General features: G+C 41.3%; 1 protein-coding gene across 2 annotated transcripts in view; it reads right to left on the bottom strand.

Annotated features, from left to right (window-relative positions):
* Window positions 1-20,336, bottom strand: part of LOC115149236 (unconventional myosin-Vb) — a 78,351-nt gene that overhangs the window by 49,400 nt on the left and 8,615 nt on the right. For both annotated transcript variants that reach the window (XM_029691909.1, XM_029691910.1), the window contains exons 2-5: window positions 5,368-5,478; window positions 4,565-4,736; window positions 1,885-2,029; window positions 1,206-1,362 (exon numbers count right to left, since the gene is read on the bottom strand). In XM_029691909.1, the coding sequence (XP_029547769.1) occupies window positions 1,206-1,362; window positions 1,885-2,029; window positions 4,565-4,736; window positions 5,368-5,478 (585 nt within the window). The remainder of the gene's footprint in view (window positions 1-1,205; window positions 1,363-1,884; window positions 2,030-4,564; window positions 4,737-5,367; window positions 5,479-20,336) is intronic.

The following is a 20,336-nucleotide window of genomic DNA, read 5'->3' as shown; positions in this document are numbered from 1 at the left end:
ATTCCACACAGGCTGAGGGACTTTGCAGTTAGGAAGGTTTCTGCTGATTCAGAATGCGAGAGAGGATAATGGACTCCGGCTGTGCTTGCTTAGCTTCTTCACATACAGTTTTCAAAATGATTCCCCATACAAGTACTTTTCTGTAGCCTGAACTCTCCAAAGTTACACCTGAAGATGTGGAGTTCATTCAACTTTTTGTGTGCTGAGAAAGTTAACACGATCACGTTTTGACAAGAACCAACCTAATAGTGTTGCACGCTACAACAAAACTCCTGTACTTTTTCAATACTAGAACATGAAAAATGGTTCGGTACTAGAATTTTTGTTACTTTCAGTACTTCTGTCAAATGTGTCTCACGTTATATACTGATTGAGAGGATCGAGTCTGTCAAGTCATTTTTCTGAATCTTCTCAGGGGTGCCGTAGCTATCCAGGCTAATTGCGCTTGAAGCTGACCCAGCACGAGCCACTTTCAAGAACCAAGTGAGAGGAGAGAGAGAAAATGCAGACAGCACAACTTATTCTAACAAAAACATCATACCTCCACGCCCGCAGCTTGCTGACAAAACTGGCTGCAGAAGCGAACTATGGGAATACTTTGCTTACAGATCAAATGAGGGCCAGCCCACCGAAACAACTACGCAAAAGGTGCTAGAAAGGAGTGCAGTGCAAGGGACGTTTAGCTCCAAAACAACACATACAACTATTTTATACTTAATATTAGCATTGTAACGTTATTCTACTAGCAATTCAATTTGAATCCTTTTTGTTTTGTTTTGACATGAACATATATTCAGCATGACATTCATGTGAGCATTATAATAGGATTACAACCCAAAAATAATGTGAAATGCACTCATAAAATGTGACGGTTTTCAATAGTTACCACAGCCACAAAGTCAAAATTGGCAATATTATCGTAAAAAATCTCGAAAACAAAAAAAAATATATTTTTTTTTTTTAAGAGTTAGGCATAAGGTTAGCAGTGTGGTTAAGGTTACAGTTAAGTTCAAAATAATATTTTAAGAAGAGAAATTGTAGAAATAGGCAGGATTTATGACTTTGTGGGTGTGGTAACTAGTAACAATCCGACTTCACAGCAATAAACTTAGACTACTTCCGGTTTGCACTCGATTTCCCTTACTAGTATGCCATATAGCTGGCCTGGGCTGGTCCACAGTACGGGATCATCAACCCATCCTCACCTCCATGATGGGGCTGGAGGCCAGCACCTTCTCCTCAACATTGGTGTCGTTGGCCGACCCTCCCACTGTGGCGAAGAACCGCATGGCGTACTTAGCAGAGACGGTCTTCCCTGCCCCCGACTCCCCACTAACTATGATGGATTGGTTCCTCTCATCTCTACAGGAAGAAGGGAGAGAGAAAGACATTGGAGACATTTTGTAAGTTATTTACAGTTAAAAAGGTAACTGACCATCAGACAATATCAGATATTGCAATAACGCTACAGTAATACAGTGGATCAATCCTATAGTTGCACAATGCTAATCAACTCTGCATGACTGGAGTTGCCAGGACAATATAGCAGTGGGCCTTTACGTAGGCAGCGACTACAGCTTAATGTGGACATGGTATTGAGGAGGGTGACAGTTAATGTGGACCTGAGCACTGTCTCTGCCTGCTTATTCAGACCCTCAGTCCCACACCAACACTATCAAAGTACATAGCAAATTGAATTAGGGGTCTAATCAAGTGCTTGATATGCAGCTGTGCGCCACACAGTAACAAATCAAAGGCTTCCCAAAGCAGACTAATACATAAAATGTGCTTATGAAACTGGCAACTGTACCAGGTCCGATACAGTAACAGTATCCCGGTCCTGTGTTATAACCAATTAGCTGTACCCAGAGGCTCATACAGCACCTGGCCATCTGCTTGTATGCCTCCTCAGCAACAGCAAAAATGTGTGGGTCCATGTCTCCCATGTTCTGCCCGCTGTAGGCATTGATGACCTCCTCTCCATAGATCTGCAGCTGCTCGTAGGGGTTGATGGCCACCAGCACAATGCCTTTGGAGGGGGGGATGGAGTGAGGGAAGGGAGGATAGAGAGAACAGTATAGCCAGTCAAGTAAAACGTTCAACTCTAAAATCACTATAACTCACAGTGATACTGTAACCGGTAGTTACTTAATCATATATTTAGACATATATCTCATATATCCATGTGGGTGTGTGTATTTGTGTGTCTCCGGGGGTTGGGATAAAGCAAAAAGACTAATCTCTGTTTGTCCTGTGACAAACAAACTAATCTTCTTATTTAGTTAATCCTATCATACTGTACGTACAGAACAAAATACTACTGTAATTAAAAACACATTGATAACAACCCTTAGTCATTTTAACTACTACCTTTGATAGGTAAATACTACAAAAACCATATCACAACATCCAGATGGCCAGAGGAATGTAGAAGGTTCACCCAAGCATGCCCTGGCAGGGTTACTATGGGGACAGATCTCCCTAATAAAAGATGGTGGTGATATCTATGGCCAGTGTATACTCAACAGATTGTCTTTGCTCATTTCCTTTTGTCTGATTTGTTTAGGATGAATTCCACACATGGCTACAGAGCAATCATTAGTTGCTTTAGTCAATGGAACCCTAGTTGATTGGGGATTGGGAGGACAGGTTTGTAAAAGTTGGGACAAGTCAACCAGTAAGGTCAATAAAAGCCTCAATCCTACATGGTGTATAATAGACCAGCTACACTAGTAAACATGGAGGACCTTGTAGCAAAATGTCAGGCCAAGGGATTTTGGAAGAGAAGCAACACAGGCCACATTGGATAAATCTAACTGATGTTAGTTGGCGCTGTATAAACCAGTGTAATAGATGGCAAGATAAGATTTGAAGACTTGGATAGATTCACCCCATCATATGTTTACTACCGTTCAAAAGTTTGGGGGTCACTTAAATGTCCTTGTTTTCCATGAAAACATACATTAAATTAGTTGCAAAATGAATAGGAAATATAGTCAAGACGTTGACAAGGTTATAAATAATGATTTTTAATTGAAATAATAATTGTGTCCTTCAAACTAGGCTTTCGTCAAAGAATCCTCCATTTGCAGCAACTACAGCCTTGCAGACCTTTGGCATTCTAGCTGTCAATTTGTTGAGGTCATCTGAAGAGATTTCTCCCCATGCTTCCTGAAGCACCTCCCATAACTTGGATTGGCTTGATGGACACTTCTTACGTACCATACGGTCAAGCTGCTCCCACAGCTCAATAGGGTTGAGATCCTGTGACTGTGCTGGGCACTCCATTATAGACAGAATACCAGCTGGCTGCTTCTTCCCTAAATAGTTATTGCATAGTTTGGAGCTGTGCTTTGGGTCATTGTCTTGTTGTAGGAGGAAATTGGCTCCAATTAAGCACCCACAGGGTATGGCATGGTGCTGCAAAATGGAGTGGTAGCCTTCCTTTTTCCAAGAACCCTTTTACCCTGTACAAATCTCTCACTTTACCACCACCAAAGCACCCCCAGACTGTCACATTGCCTCCACCATGCTTGAAAGATGGCGTCAAGCACTCCTCCAGCATCTTAATTTTTTTCTGCATCTCACGAATGTTCTTTGTGATCCGAACACCTCAAACTTAGATTCGTCTGTCCATAACACTTTTTTCCAATCTTCCTCTGTCCAGTGTCTGTGTTCTTTTGCCCATCTTAATATTTTCTTTTTATTGGCCAGTCTGAGATATGGCTTTTTCTTTGCAACTCTACCTAGAAGGCCAGCATCCCGGAGTCGCCTCTTCACTGTTGACGTTGAGACTGGTGTTTTGCGGGTACTATTTAATGAAGCTGCCAGTTGAGGACTTGTGAGGCATCTGTTTCTCAAATTAGACACTAATGTACTTGTTCTCTTGCTCAGTTGTGCACCGGGGCCTCCCACTCCTCTTTCTATTCTGGTTAGAGCCAGTTTCCGCTGTTCTGCGAAGGGAGTAGTACACAGCGTTGTACGATATCTTCAGTTTCTTGGCAATTTCTCACATGAAATAGCCTTAATTTCTCAGAACAAGAATAGACTGACGAGTTTCAGAAGAAAGTACTTTGTTTCTGGCCATTTTGAGCCTGTCATCGAACCCACAAATGCTGATGCTCCAGATACTCAACTAGTCTAAAGAAGGCCAGTTTTATCGCTTCTTTAATCAGAACAACAGTTTTCAGCTGTGCTAACATAATTGCAAGAGGGCTTTCTAATGATCAATTAGCATTATAAAATTATAATCTTGGATTAGCTAACACAACGTGCCATTGGAACACAGGAGTGATGGTTGCTGATAATGTGCCTCTGTAGATATTCCATTAAAAATCTGCCGTTTCCAGCTACAATAGTCATTTAGAACATTAACAATGTCTACACTGTATTTCTGATCAATTTGATGTTATTTTAAATGGACAAAAAAAATTGCTTTTCTTTCAAAAACAAGGACATTTCTAAGTGACCCCAAACTTCTGAACAGTAGTGTAGATTCACCCCATCGTATGCAGATTCACCCCATCGTATGTTGCCTGTTTAGAGAGGTGGTATAGAGACTTACCACAGTATGTGTAGATGTGATTGGACTCGGTGAAGCGCACTTTGAGGTTGTGAAGGACAGCAGGCTCGTGCAGGTAGCTGAGAGCTGTGAGGTCATTCTCCCCCACCAGGATATCAGGGTTCCGGAGGAAGGGAAGAGCGTTGTCTTTGGGTCCGATGCGGTATTCCAACGGCTGGGACAGATGTTCAAGCAAAAATGTCACAAAAAATGATTACAGCCAAGTGTTTGCATGTGTACCTGTTGTAAGGGTAAGACCCTCATATTGCAGCACCATCAATAAGAATATTACAAATATTACTATCCACACAGCTTATTGAATTATTGAGAAGAGAAATAATCATTTTGTTATGTTAAAGGGTATGACGGCATCTAGGTGTGTATGAATCATACCTGACAATCCCACCCTGCGAGGAGTATTAAATAGGAATTGTGATCATGAGTAGGTATGTAGGGGAATATACTGCTGCTACATGAGGTGATATGAAAATATCATCATATGCGTACGTATTCAAACTACTCTTGGCACAGTGCACTATAATTTAATAGCTGTATATTTTACTCTCAGAGCTTGCAGTTATCCCTTAAAAAACACAATTAATGATTTATGGCACTTAAGTTTATGAATGTGCCTGGGCACACACACAAACATTAACTGCTTTAATACAGCATGATGTAAAACGCAAAATGTACAAAAGCACAGCAAAATAGACCAAAGCATACTGAGTCTTGAGGCAAAGGCTATATTATCCAAAAAAGGATATGGATCTAATAACTGTGGCCTGATCCAGTGGGTAGTATATTACCGTTTCATCTTCAAGTTTGAGGTACAGGATGGGCTCTCCCTCCGTGTAGTCTTTGATGATCTCTGCAGCTCTCCACACATCCTCTGGGTCTGGGATCCACACCCGAGTGTACTGGAAAACAAGAACACATACAAATATATTTCATTTAAACGAATTCAACTCATCAATTACTCTGATTATTGTTTGCATATTTAGATAACATTCCTCCCCCATTTGCCCAAGTTCATAGACGATGTTGTGTAGCTTATTGTCAATCGAAAAAAAGAGACTGTAAACTGCTGAATACTCTAGGGATGTTCAAATGATGTACAAAGACAATGCAATGAAAAAGAAAAGTAGTAACTGTTTCAACAAATGCTTAAATTAAGAAATGCAGTGCCAATAGGTTGATGTGGCACAGTGGCAATGTTGAGGTTGTGTTTGTGACACAACCAGCCTTGAGATATCCCAGATAGGTCTATATTGAGGTGAAAATGCTGACAGATAATTTCTTAACTCTTATTTAGGCCTACCTTTTTGATTACATAACTTAGGATCACATCCAAATTTACTTCAAGATTATTTTAGCGTTAATGACATTTACTCTAATGGGATCCCAAATCCTATCCTGAAGAGACATTCAGCAACTTAATCCATCTTCTAAAAGTATTAATTGCACCTTTCTAACATTATTTTTTTAATCAATGAATAACTTTATGGAATTACTATGAGAGAAGTTTGGCCTGCTGTTGTAGGTAAAGCTTTTATTTTTCTCCCTATTATCAGGATGGTGGGAGTAATTACTCCCTGTGATGAATTATACACACTATTAGGCTACCACTCTTGACATCATGTGTGCAAAGAACAGGGTCAAAGTCAATGTGCAAAATCCAGACATGAAAGATTGCCGCGAAAGAAACAGTGTTGTAGGTCAAAAACATCAACACGAGAGAGAAAGTATGTTACCCATGCAATTTGTTTTTCTTTATTGGATACATGAATTCTGCTGGACGATTTGCATAGGTAGTTAGCTAGCTAGCCTAATGTTGGCAAGCTAACTCTAGCTAGCTAGTTAATTTTTGTTGGGGGTACCAACTAGGCTAGCTAGCTAGTTACCATCTACATAAAAGACTTCGTTTTTTGGTATTAGCTAGCACGCTAAGTAGCTAGTTTCCTCACGTTGACTAGCTAGCTACCTAAAGCTGGAAAATATGCTATGGTCGCTACTCGCTAGCTATCTAACTACAGTAACGTTAGCTGGGGCCGATGGTCTTATCTTCCCTGAACCTTGTTCTCAGGGTATCCATACCCCAAGGGTATTAAGTGAGACATACCCAGGATGTTAACGAGCTAGTTGTGTCAACACAATCAGTATTATTGTTAGCTGGATAACACAACAACTATCTAGCTATGCTTAGCTAGCTATATGCTTGAACTATAGAAGTCATGATGATAATAACTAGGGTCAATGTAAAGTGTCTATGCTAAATGGTCATACGTTCTTCTTCTCTACCACAGATTACCACAAGGTCTCAGACTCTAGGATATTAAAAATACTTACAAGAAAGAAACAGATGGAGACAGTTGTCGATTTCCATTGATACTTGTAATGTTAAAAAGGAAAGAAAAAGACAATCCCATGTTTCTAAATTAGCTAGCTTTCTAGAGAAGGGTGCAATTGCGGCCCCCAATTCGGGGAGTTCCTGCATGTGATTAATTATACACACCATTAGGCTACCACTAATTGCATTCTGAAAATACAACTATTAGTTTCAGAAAATTGGAAAAATCACATGAAATGAGGCATTATCAATTTCATTCAAGATCAGAACTATATTTTTTGTTTACTATTGCACTTCCACTCTCAGCACATAAATGTCACTTCACTGACTTTAGGCCTAAACTGGAGATGCAAATGACTGCACCACAGAACAAAATAAAAACCGTTTCTTTTTCTGTGTCCTTGAGGGCAAAAATAAAAGCCATGGTCTGCTCAACAAATTATCCAAACAGTCCTCTTGACCTCGCATTCCTCAACAGATATGAAGCAGCCTTACTCCCTATTACTTTGTAGCAGTGCATTGTACGTGGGGGAAATAGCAGGCAAAAGAGAAAAGGAAACTTACTGTTGAGATGTATTAGCTCATCAAAAACATGGCTATAATTTCTCGGAAATCTACGAGACAGGCCAGGCTAAAACTACAGACCGTAGAAACATAGTACAGTAGAGTAGGCCAACCTCAGACAGCTAAACTACATAGGGTTCACTGTGGGTGACTGACCACCAAGAAAGATCGGCGTGTGCATACATAAGTACAGCAGATAGCAGGTTGATTCATGTCAATTTGCTGCTAGCAGAGGAAGAGTGCCAAAACAAAGCATGAGGTGCTGACGGAACAGAAGGGCAGAGGACTGAGTCATAAAGCAGCTGACTCGGCACAGGATTTAGGCTAATCAGCAACATCCCTCCAGTGCATAACTGCATCATCTCCTTTATATCACCCCAGAGAAAACACTACAGAGGGAGAGAGGAGGAGAGGGGGGAAGGGTGGGAAAAAGAACTAAATCCAAAATGTTAATGAATGCTCTGACTCACCATCTTCCCTCCATTGGGCCACATTTGAAAAGGTGAGAGGATGGAATAATGTGTAGGCTATGGTTCACATATTATCAGCAGACTGAAGAAAAGCAGTCAGGGGGATGCAGTTTATACAATGTTATCAACCCTGTACTCTGCGATGTCCTCTGTGTGTAAGTCAAGTGGATTATCAACAGCTGAGCTCTGTGTCTCAAAATGGAGAACAAACTCTTTTTTGTACGACCTTCACAACTTCATAGGAAACTTCTTAACAAGTTGTCTGTGTTTACTGTTACTGGAGGGCCCATCTATCTCAGATTGGTGTCATCATGAGTCTGTGCTCTTCACACTACAATCTCTCTCAGCCTGATATCAACACAGTGAGGAGGCAGAGGACACTCTCCCCAGGAGGTTAAACCTGGCATTTAGACTCAGTCACAGAGGGCCCATTCATGTTTAAACAGCAGTAAGCGTATGCGTCACACCCCCTAACCAAGTGGTGGGCCAACTCCCCTGTAGGAATGCATTATAGATTAGACACCTACTGATGTTAGCCATGCTCTGACTGGGAGGCTGAGAGATTCAACTTTGAGCGCTGGCTGTCTTCCCCCCAGGCAACACAGAGTCACAGCATATCACGGCAGGCGAGCTGACAGCAGTGCTTTTTAATCCACTTTAATAAGGAGGCAGTAGATAACTGGGGGGAGATGTAGCAATATAAAATAACCTTGTGTAGTGCTGCAATCAACTGTGCCATCACTAATATTACCCATGTTTCAGCAAGGGTCACATGGGCTTTGACTCTAGGCACACGTGAAGGTTTGTCTGAAAGTCTGAAATTTTCTCATACAACCCTAGGGAAGATCTTATTCTACTGGGAGTACTATTTTGCAGCTTCCAGTAGTAGGAAATATTTTTGTTTATTTGACTTGATCAATACCTTATTTATTACTAAGCTATTAGGCTACATAGATAGTAGCCCAATAAAGACAGCAACCAATAGGGACAGCACTCACTCACCAACAGTCCATTTAGCTGTGTATTGGGACATAAAAACGATTCACACACCTTGACTTTATAGAGATTGATGATATTTCAAAGGTGCTTTCTTTTTTCTCCTGATTGCAAACTTACGCTCATGCGTTACAATACATCTCCTTTCCTCAGAGTTCTTCTTTTCAAGAACAGAGTCCTTGGAAAGAGTATCCAGCAGAGCTGCAACAATCCGTGAATGTTTCCTCCTCACAGACTGACAGAACAACAGAACTCATACAGTACATTATTTACATCCCAGCGCCAGCCTCAGGGCCCAGGTGGACACATCAGAGAAGGAAACAAACTCTCACTGCTAAGAAACTAAGACCCATGTTGATGTGCAACTAAACACCGGAAGATACACAAATTTGGCATTTAAACGACAATACTACAGTCCCAGTCTGCTCCAACAAATGTTAATTTGTGAGCAAATATTTCCTCAGTTACATAACATCTCCAGGGGAGGAGTCAATAGAGGAAACATGAGAGAATGAGAGGGAGTGAGGGATGGAGCTAAGGAAGAAGAGCGCGAGAAGGATGGGGGAGATAGGGAGGAAGGGGGAGATGTTTAGTCAATGCAATATATTTGTAAGCATTTGTGACATCCTGACACTTGTCCATTGAATCATTATTGGCAGAATGATTGAGGAGATTTTGGGCACCACTGTAGGCATATACTGCAAGAGGAATTCTTACTAGACTACTCTTTTCATACACTGTTTCTTCATATGAGAGTCTATTACACTAATTGCACATCAAGATCAAGAAAAGAAAGGATTTGGAAAGGGAAAGGGTAACTGTGCAGTGCCATTCCCTAAGGTTGGGTTTCAAATGGCAGCGTTACTTATTAGCTAAATTGAATGACGTATCAGAGCAGGACTTTAGGCTACAGCGTAAGTCCTGCTCTGGTACTGTTGAATTCAAAGCTAGATCGCCATTAAGTTATTTCTTTGAAAAAGAACAAAGTACCTAGAGATATAGTCCCATATTTCAAATCCCATGGCAAACTTTCACTAAGAGCTCGTCCTTAGTAGGCCTTTGTTGTCTGTTCCAAAACCACATGTAGTGGAAGTAAGATAATTTTCCATGAAATTGAATATAAACCATATCTAAAACGGACAAATAATTACAAAGCGGTACTGAAGCACCCCATCTCAGTCACTCATTGATGCAAATAACTTACTTCAGCATTACTGTGCATATGAACCTCCTAATCCAAATCACACTTGTCTGTCACTGAAATGCAAAAATCCACCACTACACAGTCGAGTGACTACAGTGGTCCTACAAAATAGACTAAATAGAAGAATTTATAAATAGCACGATGATGCTAAGTGAAAGGATGAACGAAAAGGCTCAGTCCCTCTCTGGATTTTGACAAAGTGCCACTGAACTGTCAATTTGACTATCCTACAGATTGGATAAAGACCTGAATGTTTGGAACATGTGATTGTAAAACAGAGCAGACATACAGTCAACAGCGGTTGCTGCAGTTATTCCTGTCTCTGCCTCTGTGGGTTTGGGTCGAGACAGCCGAATGCTCCACTCAGCCCATCACCGGGAGCGTGTGTGAGATTCAGACTGACACAATGAGGACGTGATTCAGAGTTCAGAGCCTCTCTCAGTCCACTATTGGATGGTGTAGACTAGAGGATGGATCTGCCTGGAGGAGAGTCATCATTAGGCCCGGAGCTCCAGGTTACAGACCCTTTCAAAGACCACAAGGTATTTCAGGGACACACCTGAGTCATTTCACTTTGATCCTGACAAGAGGCTTTTAACACTCCACTTCAGTGGCTTCCTTCAACTACTGTATTATTCTCTGAAATCCCAGACCACATTGGCACATTATGGGATGCAACCAATCTGTCTGGACTCTAGAGAGACTACTACTGCATCACTGATGACTTCAAAATGTCACATTTTCCCAAGGACAACCCAACCTACTAACGTTACTATTTCATTAATGGTTAGGCTAAACTGGGGGGAGAAACTTTAAACAATTTACTGTTCAGCCCAGTCAAAACTGTTCGCTGCTCTGGCACCCCAATGGTGGAACAAGCTCCCTCACGACGCCAGGACAGAGGAGTCAATCACCACCTTCCGGAGACACCTGAAACCCCACCTCTTTAAGGAATACCTGGGATAGGATAAAGTAATCCTTCTAACCCCCCCCCCCCTAAAAGATTTAGATGCACTATTGTAAAGTGGTTGTTCCACTGGATATCATAAGGTGAATGCACCAATTTGTAAGTCGCTCTGGATAAGAGCGTGTGCTAAATGACTTAAATGTAAATGTTCAAACCTCAAAGTCAGTTGCGTATGGGATAGGTTGGTGAATGGCGACCCACAATGGAAGGTTTGGGAGCTATGTCATAGAGCTCTGTAAATTGTCTTTTGCTTTGAGTCAAGAAACTTGCCATGAGACCAACGGCAGGACATGAGGCCTACAGGAGGACACCGACTAATAGAGTTCAAGGAAACAACTCTGACTCCACAAAACCAATGCTGGGTCCATCCATTTCAGTCTTCACTCCACAGTTTCTTGGGAATATAGTTGATTTATCAGGTAACTGCCTAGATAACTGCTGTGTCATCATGGTTTGATCTTACAGTAACTGCGGGAACACTGACACTTACTGTAAAAGACATCTCTGAAATCACATCCCTTCCTGAATACATTCATTTGACTGTGAATGTACAGTATAATCGCCCATCAGCTAATCTACTCTGCCTTTATCAGTACATCCTTCCACCACTACCAATCCATTAGTCAGCTGTCTGCATGGAATTATGGAAACACATAATAAAAAGGATCAAAACCTCAACCTTGCTGGCGGCCCTTTTCACCTCCCTCAGCCCCTGGCTGCTCGGGCCAATCACACAGCAGCAGTGTCAGAACAGAGTCATGTAATCTGGTTTGATGGCAAAAAGTTGTAGCGCTGCAGCAGCCCAGTCAGTCTCTCTCTGTGGTCTTTGCCTTTACCCAGACTGGGCAACATTCTAGGGGCGGACACCATACTGTATGTGACTGTCATGTTTACACTGCTGAGAGAGACTGACTGGGCTGCTGCAGCGCTACAACTGTTTGCCATCAAACCAGATGACGTGACACTGGGCTGACACTGCTGCTGTCCTGTCTTCAGTCAGCTGTTCATTCCACCCCCCAAAAAAACTGTTAAGATGGCTATTTAATTTTTATGATGGTTTTCATCCATAATCATCAGTTACACAATTATACAGTAATTGTGCCAGCCCTAACAGCAGCCCCTGTTGTAGCAGTGTAAGCAGCAGTAATGCCTAGGAATAACAGCAGTAGCTACCTTTATAAGTAGAGCTCACTGGTGCTGAAGTAAATCAGCTGCATTGATTGAGACTGACTTGATTTGTACTGCAAAACTCCCTTTACCCTCTACTCCTCCTCTTTCTCTCACTCGTTACATTCCATTTCTGGTACTGGCATTCCAGCATTTTCCTTCCTTCGCTCCACTCTTTGCTATGTGATTTTCTTCAGGTCGAAAGCATTTAGAGAACAACAACAAACAAGATGAAAGCCCTGTAACATGGTATTAATCATCTTCTACAGAGGCAACAACAGTATGCATGCAGCTTTGCATCAAACTGGACCATTAGTCTATCTTATCAAACAGTCCATCACAACACTTTATTTCCAAATATTTATTGCAAGTTTGGACAAACATCATTAATCAAGTAGCCAAAATCCTTTTAGAGAATTACAAGCACATACTGTACCACAGTGAGAATGAATGTTCACAGTTATCACAGCATGCCTTAGTTAGATAGAATGTGGAATTGTTGTTTCTCTTCCTAATCGTGACAATATTCACAATTGCCTCTCAAATGTCATAGATGGAACATCGGACTGAGAAATAGTTTAAGGGTGCAACAGGGTCATCCTAAGTCAACTCCTCCCTGTGCCCATTTGAGTACATTTTTTCTTCTTGCAGGCCTGGACATTTTAAGAAATTTGAAATATACTGAACAAAAACGCTGAAATAAAAGATCCCAAAATATTCCATATGCACAAAAAGCTTATTCTCCTCAAATTTTGTGCACAAATTTGTTTACATCCCTGTCATTGAGCATTTATCTTTTGCCAGGATAATCCATTCACCTGACCTGTGGCATATCAAGAAGCTGATTAAACAGTATGATCATTACACAGGTGCACCTTGTGCTGGGGACAATAAAGGGCCACTCTAAAATAGTGCAGTTTTGTCATACAACACAAGGCCACAGATGTCTCAGATTGAGGGAGCGTGCATTTGGCTTGCTGACTGCAGGAATGTCTACCAGAGCTGTTGCCAGAGAATCTAAATGTTAATTTCTCTACCAACGTTGTTTTTGAGATTTTGGGACTACGTCCAGCCGGCCTCACAACAGCAGACCACATGTAACCACGCCAGCCTAGGACCTCCACATCCGACCACCTGGACAGCTGATGAAACTGTGGGTTTTCACAACCGAAAATCTTTTGCACAAACTGTTGTTTTGCAGAAACCATCTTGGGGAAGGTCATCTGAGTGCTCGTCATCCTCACCAGGGTCTTGACCTGACTGCAGTTCAGCGTCGTAACTGACTTCAGTGGGCAAATGCTCACCTTCGATGGCCACTGGCACGCTGGAGAAGTGTGCTCTTCGCGGACGAATCCCGGTTTCAACTGAACCGGGCAGATAGCGTGTATGGCGTTGTGTGGGCGAGCGGTTTGCTGATATCAAAGTTGTGAACAGAGTGCCTGATGGTGGCGGTGGGGTTATGGTATGGGCAGGAACAAGCTACAGACAACGAACACAAATGCATTTTATCGATGGCACAGAGATACCATAACGAGATCCTGAGGTCCATTGTCGTGCCATTAATTTGCCGACATTACCTTATGTTTCAGCATGATAATGCACGGCCCCATGACACAAGGATCTGGACACAATTTCTGGAAGCTGAAAATGTCCCAGTTCTTCCATGGCCTGCATACTCACCAGACATGTCACCCATTGCGTTTGGGATGCTCTGGATGGACGGCGTGTTCCAGTTCCTGCCAATATTCAGCAACTTAGGACAGCCATTGAAGAGGAGTGGGACAACATTCCACAGGCCACAATCAACAGCCTGATCTTTAATTACTTGTTACTTTTATTTCTTATTCTTATCTGTATTTATTTCAACTGCATTGTTGGTTAGGGTCTCATAAGTAAGCATTTCACTGTAAAGTCTACACCTGTTGTATTCGGCGCATGTGACTAATACGATTTGATTTGGCTGATACTCCTCCTGATAAGTAATTTTTTTGATTGGGGGGGTGGGGGACTGCTCCCCTGTCTCATTCAATTAGCGTCACAATGGACCTCTACATGTCCCACGGCCCACGGAATGGCTTAGAAAAAAACAAAACAAAGCAATCAAAACATATGGTACTTATGGTATGTAAGTTATGCTTACTGAGTACTGTAGTAGTACTTTTTTATTTAACTAGGCAAGTCAGATAAGAACAAATCCTTATTTACAATGACAGCCTAGTAACAGATTTTTACCTTGTCAGCTCAGGGATTCGCTCTAGCAACCTTTCGGTTACTGGCCCAATGCTCTAACCACTAGGCTACCTGCCGCACTACTACTGTAGTGTATGCCTTTATTAAGAAGCCTGGTGCTTAGCCCAGAGCTAAGACAAATTATGAGTTATGAGCTGACACTCAAATTTGAATTATGAGTTTGTTTCATAAGCTAAGGCATTTAGGGAAATACTGAACATTAGGGATTTTTTTAGAACATATTTATGCAAGTAATCATTTCTTCCCTGACTTATATAAAAGCCTAAGGGGAGCTCACTTGGTGAAAAATCTATTTTGATGCCAGAGCAGTGAGGGCACCGAATGGCAGGTGTTCTCTCTGCAGTTGATTCTCTCCAAATCATGTCTCTCAGATGGTGTGCTGAGGCATTGCTAGTTGTCCTTGCTAGTTCCCGATCAAACCATCTTTAATTATGGACCAACACTGATAGCCCAAACAGAGTAGGGGGAAAGCCAAGTTCCTCTGCCAATGTGAACAAAAGACGGCCTACATCAGATCCATTTCCACACCGATTAAACTGGGATTAGTTAGAATCTGTGGTTCTGGTTAAACATGGACATGATTAACCATTCTCCAGATTTCAAACTCTTCAACAAACGAGTTGAAATGCAAAATGAAGAACTTTATAATTAGTGCCGTGGGTGCAATCTAACGTCAGCCCATCGCCATTTGAAGTGAGGACAAGGAGACCGTGCTAAATGAATGCGGAACCTAGGTGGATGGAAAGCTGCAGTGGCTTTGTGACAGATTTGAAGATGTCTTTTTGCTTAAGACTTCTGTTCTGATGCCACACCCTGTCCCACCCACCCCCTAAAAACACACCAGTATACATACAATAGCCTACCCACACACTTTGCCAAGTCATTCTTCACCGGAGGAACCAACATCAAACCTGAATGCACAAGCATCATTTACCCTGAAGTGACCTCCCATAGACCCATTACGCCACTCCTTTCCTCTGTCTCAACATATACATCACCCTCCTAAACCAAGCCAATCTATCCTCTCTGCCCTTAGATGTGGTTCACACAGAAGTCATCAGCATCACCATCAACAACAGTTGATGGCCAACTAACCCTTGTTGATAGGCTATTGTGGTGGTGTTCAGATAGGCCCATATCTGTAATGTATTCTATAGGTCTTCTCTAAATTGTATGCTGTTAATGAATGTGACCATATTTGGGGAGAATTTCATTTTGGAGGCAGTTGTTTAAATTTGGTCTGTTCTGCCATGTCAAACACCGCTGTGGTAAACTTTAGTGAAGACTGATCGCAATGAGCCCCAAGCATGTCTCTGAATGACACGTTTTTAAATGACACTCAGCTGAGTATGTGTACCTCTACGCTCCTCTCTCCCAGTCCTTCCTTTTCCACTGTGAAACAAAAAGAAACTCAACTGCATGTTGGGTGGAAAGAAGTTTATCCTAGAAATATTGTTCTCAATTTTGATCAAATACACACAATTTCCCTAGGGTCGTCCGAGTTTGGCCGGGGTAGGACGTCATTGTAAATAAGAATTTGTTCTAAACTGACTTGCCTAGTTAAATAAAAAATGTTTTATAAAAAAATAGGACCATATATGGTAATGAAACTACCATGACTTGCAGTATGTGTTGCATCACAGACCACATTACTACAGTTCATCAAAATTCCATCACAAAGAAGCAGTTAGCTCAGCAAAAAAGAAGGGATTCTGCACTCAGACATCAGCCTAAATAATTGGACACATCAACATTACAAGGACATAGTACCACCATGATTCTTCCTAGTAGAGACACAATAGCTAAGAGCTCATCTTGTCATGACATGAGGAACAGAGAGGGTAGTCAAAGCATTACCTAGAGTGATTGTAGGGCTGGGACGATAGCAGTATTGCAATACTCGTTAGTATCGTGGCAAAGAAACAAAACACAAAGCAGATGAGTTATTTAGGAAAACAGCCCTAACGTCGCAAACAGACATCATTATGTTGTCATCTAGAATCAAATGTATTTATTTTCCAAGCTATAGCACACAATATTTTACATACAGCAGCTTTTTAAAGGCCCAAAGGGTTAGGTCTGCTTCGTCTTTTTATTTTTGCCATGGAAAAAAATATTGCAATACTGGTATATTTGCTATCCACCAGCAGCTGTTGTTGTGAGTAATACATGCAATCAGTGCTATTTAGCAAACTGACAATGTAGCCCATGGTCATGAAAGAGTGATGCCATTGCTTATTGTTGAGTACAAAACACAGGCTCAACGAGGATAGGATAGAATAAGACTATAACCCTGCATCCATTCACTTAGTAATGGCTTTGACTACTAATTAGCTGAGCCGTACTCTGTCCCTGCCTCTTTCTCTCCCTCTCCTTCTGATCACTCCATCACACTTCCAGCAGACTTAATGAAATTGCTTTTTTTATTACCATCGGCTGCTGCACTGGGTCGATACAATCAGGCAAGAGTTGGTCCTGCTTGCTTTGTAGATGTCCGAAAACACAGAAGAGATACACAAGGATGTTTATGATCTCGACAAGGAAACATGGATGATCCGTCTTTTAACTTCATTATTCTAATGAGTGTGTGTGTGTGTGTGTGTGCGCGTGTGTATACGCTCTCGCATGGCCATGGACTGACAGAATTGTCTTCAGGATGGTACCTTATGCTGTGCTAAATATGCAGAACAGAAGAGACAGAAAAGCTAGCACATAGCCATAGATCAGAGCTTAACTTCAGACATCTGATTCATAACAGTGAGAATAGTCAATAATACACTGGATGCAATAGTAGTAGAACTGGGATGACAAACCGGAAAACACTGACCATATCGATCACTTATCGCAGGCATTTTGCCGATAACGTTCAGAACAATAAGAAGCCTATGCTAGAGAAATGTGAAGTTTGAAATTAAATACATTTGCTAATATGGGTGATTGTTAATGGGACAATTGATGGCTTCAACAATCAAAATGTAGTTGAAATTATCATTTTAAACTGGTGCACATTAATGTTACAAATGTATTGTTCTATTTATCGTTATCACATCAATTCAAGCAGCCTTCTCCAACCAATACTGCTAATCTAAAGAGAGACATAAAACAACATTTTAAAACAACAGCCAGATAGGTGGTAAGTTTCTGGAAGTAGGCTCCACCTGTATGGGTGGGTGAAGGGAGGGAAATAGGGGGGAGGAGAAGCAAGCAGAGAATAACAGCGAGAAAAAGTTGCACTACCGGTTTCCCTTGTGACCCTGATGAAGTAATGTTTTTTGTGTAACGTCTAACAATGAGTGTTTTAAAATGGATTTGTCTTTTTGATGCTACCGGTATCCATGTCAGTCAACCAACCTGGACTTCAACAGCAACACTGTCAGCAACACTGATTAAACTCATGAGATTGAGATGTTATAACACTACTATAACCAGTGATGTAGTGGTAAAATAAATATGTTGGTAAACGCTCCTTGCCGTTCGCGGTGCGTAAAGCAACGCTACCTATACTTTCAATGCCTTTTTCTGCAAAAGGTGGGTAAACACTCGCTCAAAATAAAAATGGTGCGTAATTGCCATTTATGTGTGTTTACCCCCCAATACACCAACGAATATAACACTGGATATTTTGTCATCATATTATTACAAACATTTCCCTTATGATTTAAAAAATAATAATCTAAATTACAGCTAGGCTAACCTTTGGGCTGTCAACAAAAATTTGGACTCAAACTTTCATTGCTGAAACAATATTTTTTCATTATGCCTTTTCAGTGAATTATGAATTTGTTTTGTAACAGTACAGTAGGTGAAAATCATCTTATCTATGGGATAAGTTGGACTCTGAGGGCAGTAAATGAGAGAACTGGTAATGAAAATCAGACGTGAGTAGACAGGTTAACCTGAACAGACTACTCTCAGGGTTCATTAAAAGACACTTTATAACTGGTGAAGTAAAACACACACAGGTAAGATGAAAAAACGTATAATAGAGCTACAGTGTTCTATCCTTCCGTTCCAGTGCTGCTAATGTCCCGCCCTGCTATGATGTGTGTCAGCACAATGACTAGTACCTGAGAGGGCCCAAAATCTGTCTTCTCCAGCAAGTGGCGTTTTTACTTATTTAAAAAATAAGGAGTTTTGGTATGGAGGTCAGTGAGTGTTGAATTTGGTCAAAGAAAATGGAATGGCCACTTATATCAGAGGTGTGCCTGTTGAAACGTGTATCTGCCCTTTCATTGGCTAGAATGGTCCCATCTAATCTTGCCTCTTCCCGACTGCCTCTCAGGGGGAGTGGGATATGCAAAAAACTAATTTCCAATTTGTTCATGTGTGAAATAGGAAAAATGTAAGCACCCAAGTAATTATTATTTAAGTGTCTGCTTCATGGCAAAATTCTCCACTACTTTTTTAATGTGTGGCTTACTGTACATTTTTTATGGTTACCTTCCCTTCAGCTACGATACAAATCGGACCAAAACACTGTCTTCTGGTGTCTACAATGAAATGTCTGTGTGGAAGTATGAAAGAGCCTTTAGAATATACAAGTCTCTAAGTTGGCTCAGAAAGTAAGTGGCTCATTGACAGCAACCCTATTACCAATTATGACAGGAAAGTACTGCTGGCATGTCTAATAAATAATGTATGGAGCAGCATTACAGCATTATCTCATCGCTTTCGACATCTTGCAACTGTAAGCAACTCTGGATAAAAGCGTCTGCTAAATGACAAAAAGACAGCAGGGGTTCAAACTGTAGAACCCAGTTCCCACATTTGAATATAAAAATGCATTTTATGAAACACAACTACGCTACATTTTATCTCTGGGACCCTCAGGATGACAAATCAGACCAAGAGTACTGAATGTAAGTAAATGATTTACAGTTGAAGTCAGAAGTTTACATACACTTAGGTTGGAGTCATTAAAACTTGTTTTTCAACCACTCCACATATTTCTTGTTTGGCAAGTCGGTTAGGACATCTAATTTGTGCATGACAAGTAATTTTTCCAACAATTGTTTACACACAGAATATTTCACTTATAATTCACTGCATTACAATTCCAGTGGGTCAGAAGTTTACATACACTAAGTTGACTGTGCCTTTAAACAGCTTGGAAAATTCCAGAAAATGATGTCATGGCTTTAGAAGCTTCTGATAGGCCAATTGACATCCTTTGAGTCTATTGGAGGTGTACCTGTGGAGGTATTTCAAGGCATACCTTCAAACTCAGTGCCTCTTTGCTTGACATCATGGGAAAATCCAAAGAAATCAGCCAAGACCTCAAAAAAAAATTGTAGACCTCCACAAGTCTGGTTCATCATTGGGAGCAATTTCCAAATGCCTGAAGGTACCACATTCATCTGTACAAACAATAGTACGCAAGTATTAACACCATGGGACCACGCAGCCGTCATACCACTCAGGAAGGAGACGCGTTCTGTCTTCTAGTGATGAAATGAAGTACTTTGGTGCGAAAAGTGCAAATCAATCCCAGAACAACAGCAAAGGACCTTGTGAAGATGCTGGAGGAAACAGCTACAAAAGTATCTATATCCACAGTAAAATAAGTCCTATATCGACGTAACCTGAAAGGCCGCTCAGCAAGGAAGAAGCCACTGTTCCAAAACCACCATAAAAAAGGCAGACTACGGTTTGCAACTGCACATGGGGACAAAGATCGTACTTTTTGAGAGAAATGTCCTCTGGTCTGATGAAACAAAATAGAACCGTTTGGCCATAATGACCATCGTTATGTTTGGAGGAGAAAGGGGGAGGCTTGCAAGCCAAAGAACACCATCCCAACCGTGAAGCAC

This window comes from Salmo trutta, chromosome 15 (assembly GCF_901001165.1).
Source record: "Salmo trutta chromosome 15, fSalTru1.1, whole genome shotgun sequence".
Taxonomy (NCBI): domain Eukaryota; kingdom Metazoa; phylum Chordata; class Actinopteri; order Salmoniformes; family Salmonidae; genus Salmo; species Salmo trutta.
This window is presented reverse-complemented; position numbering and strand designations above follow the sequence as displayed.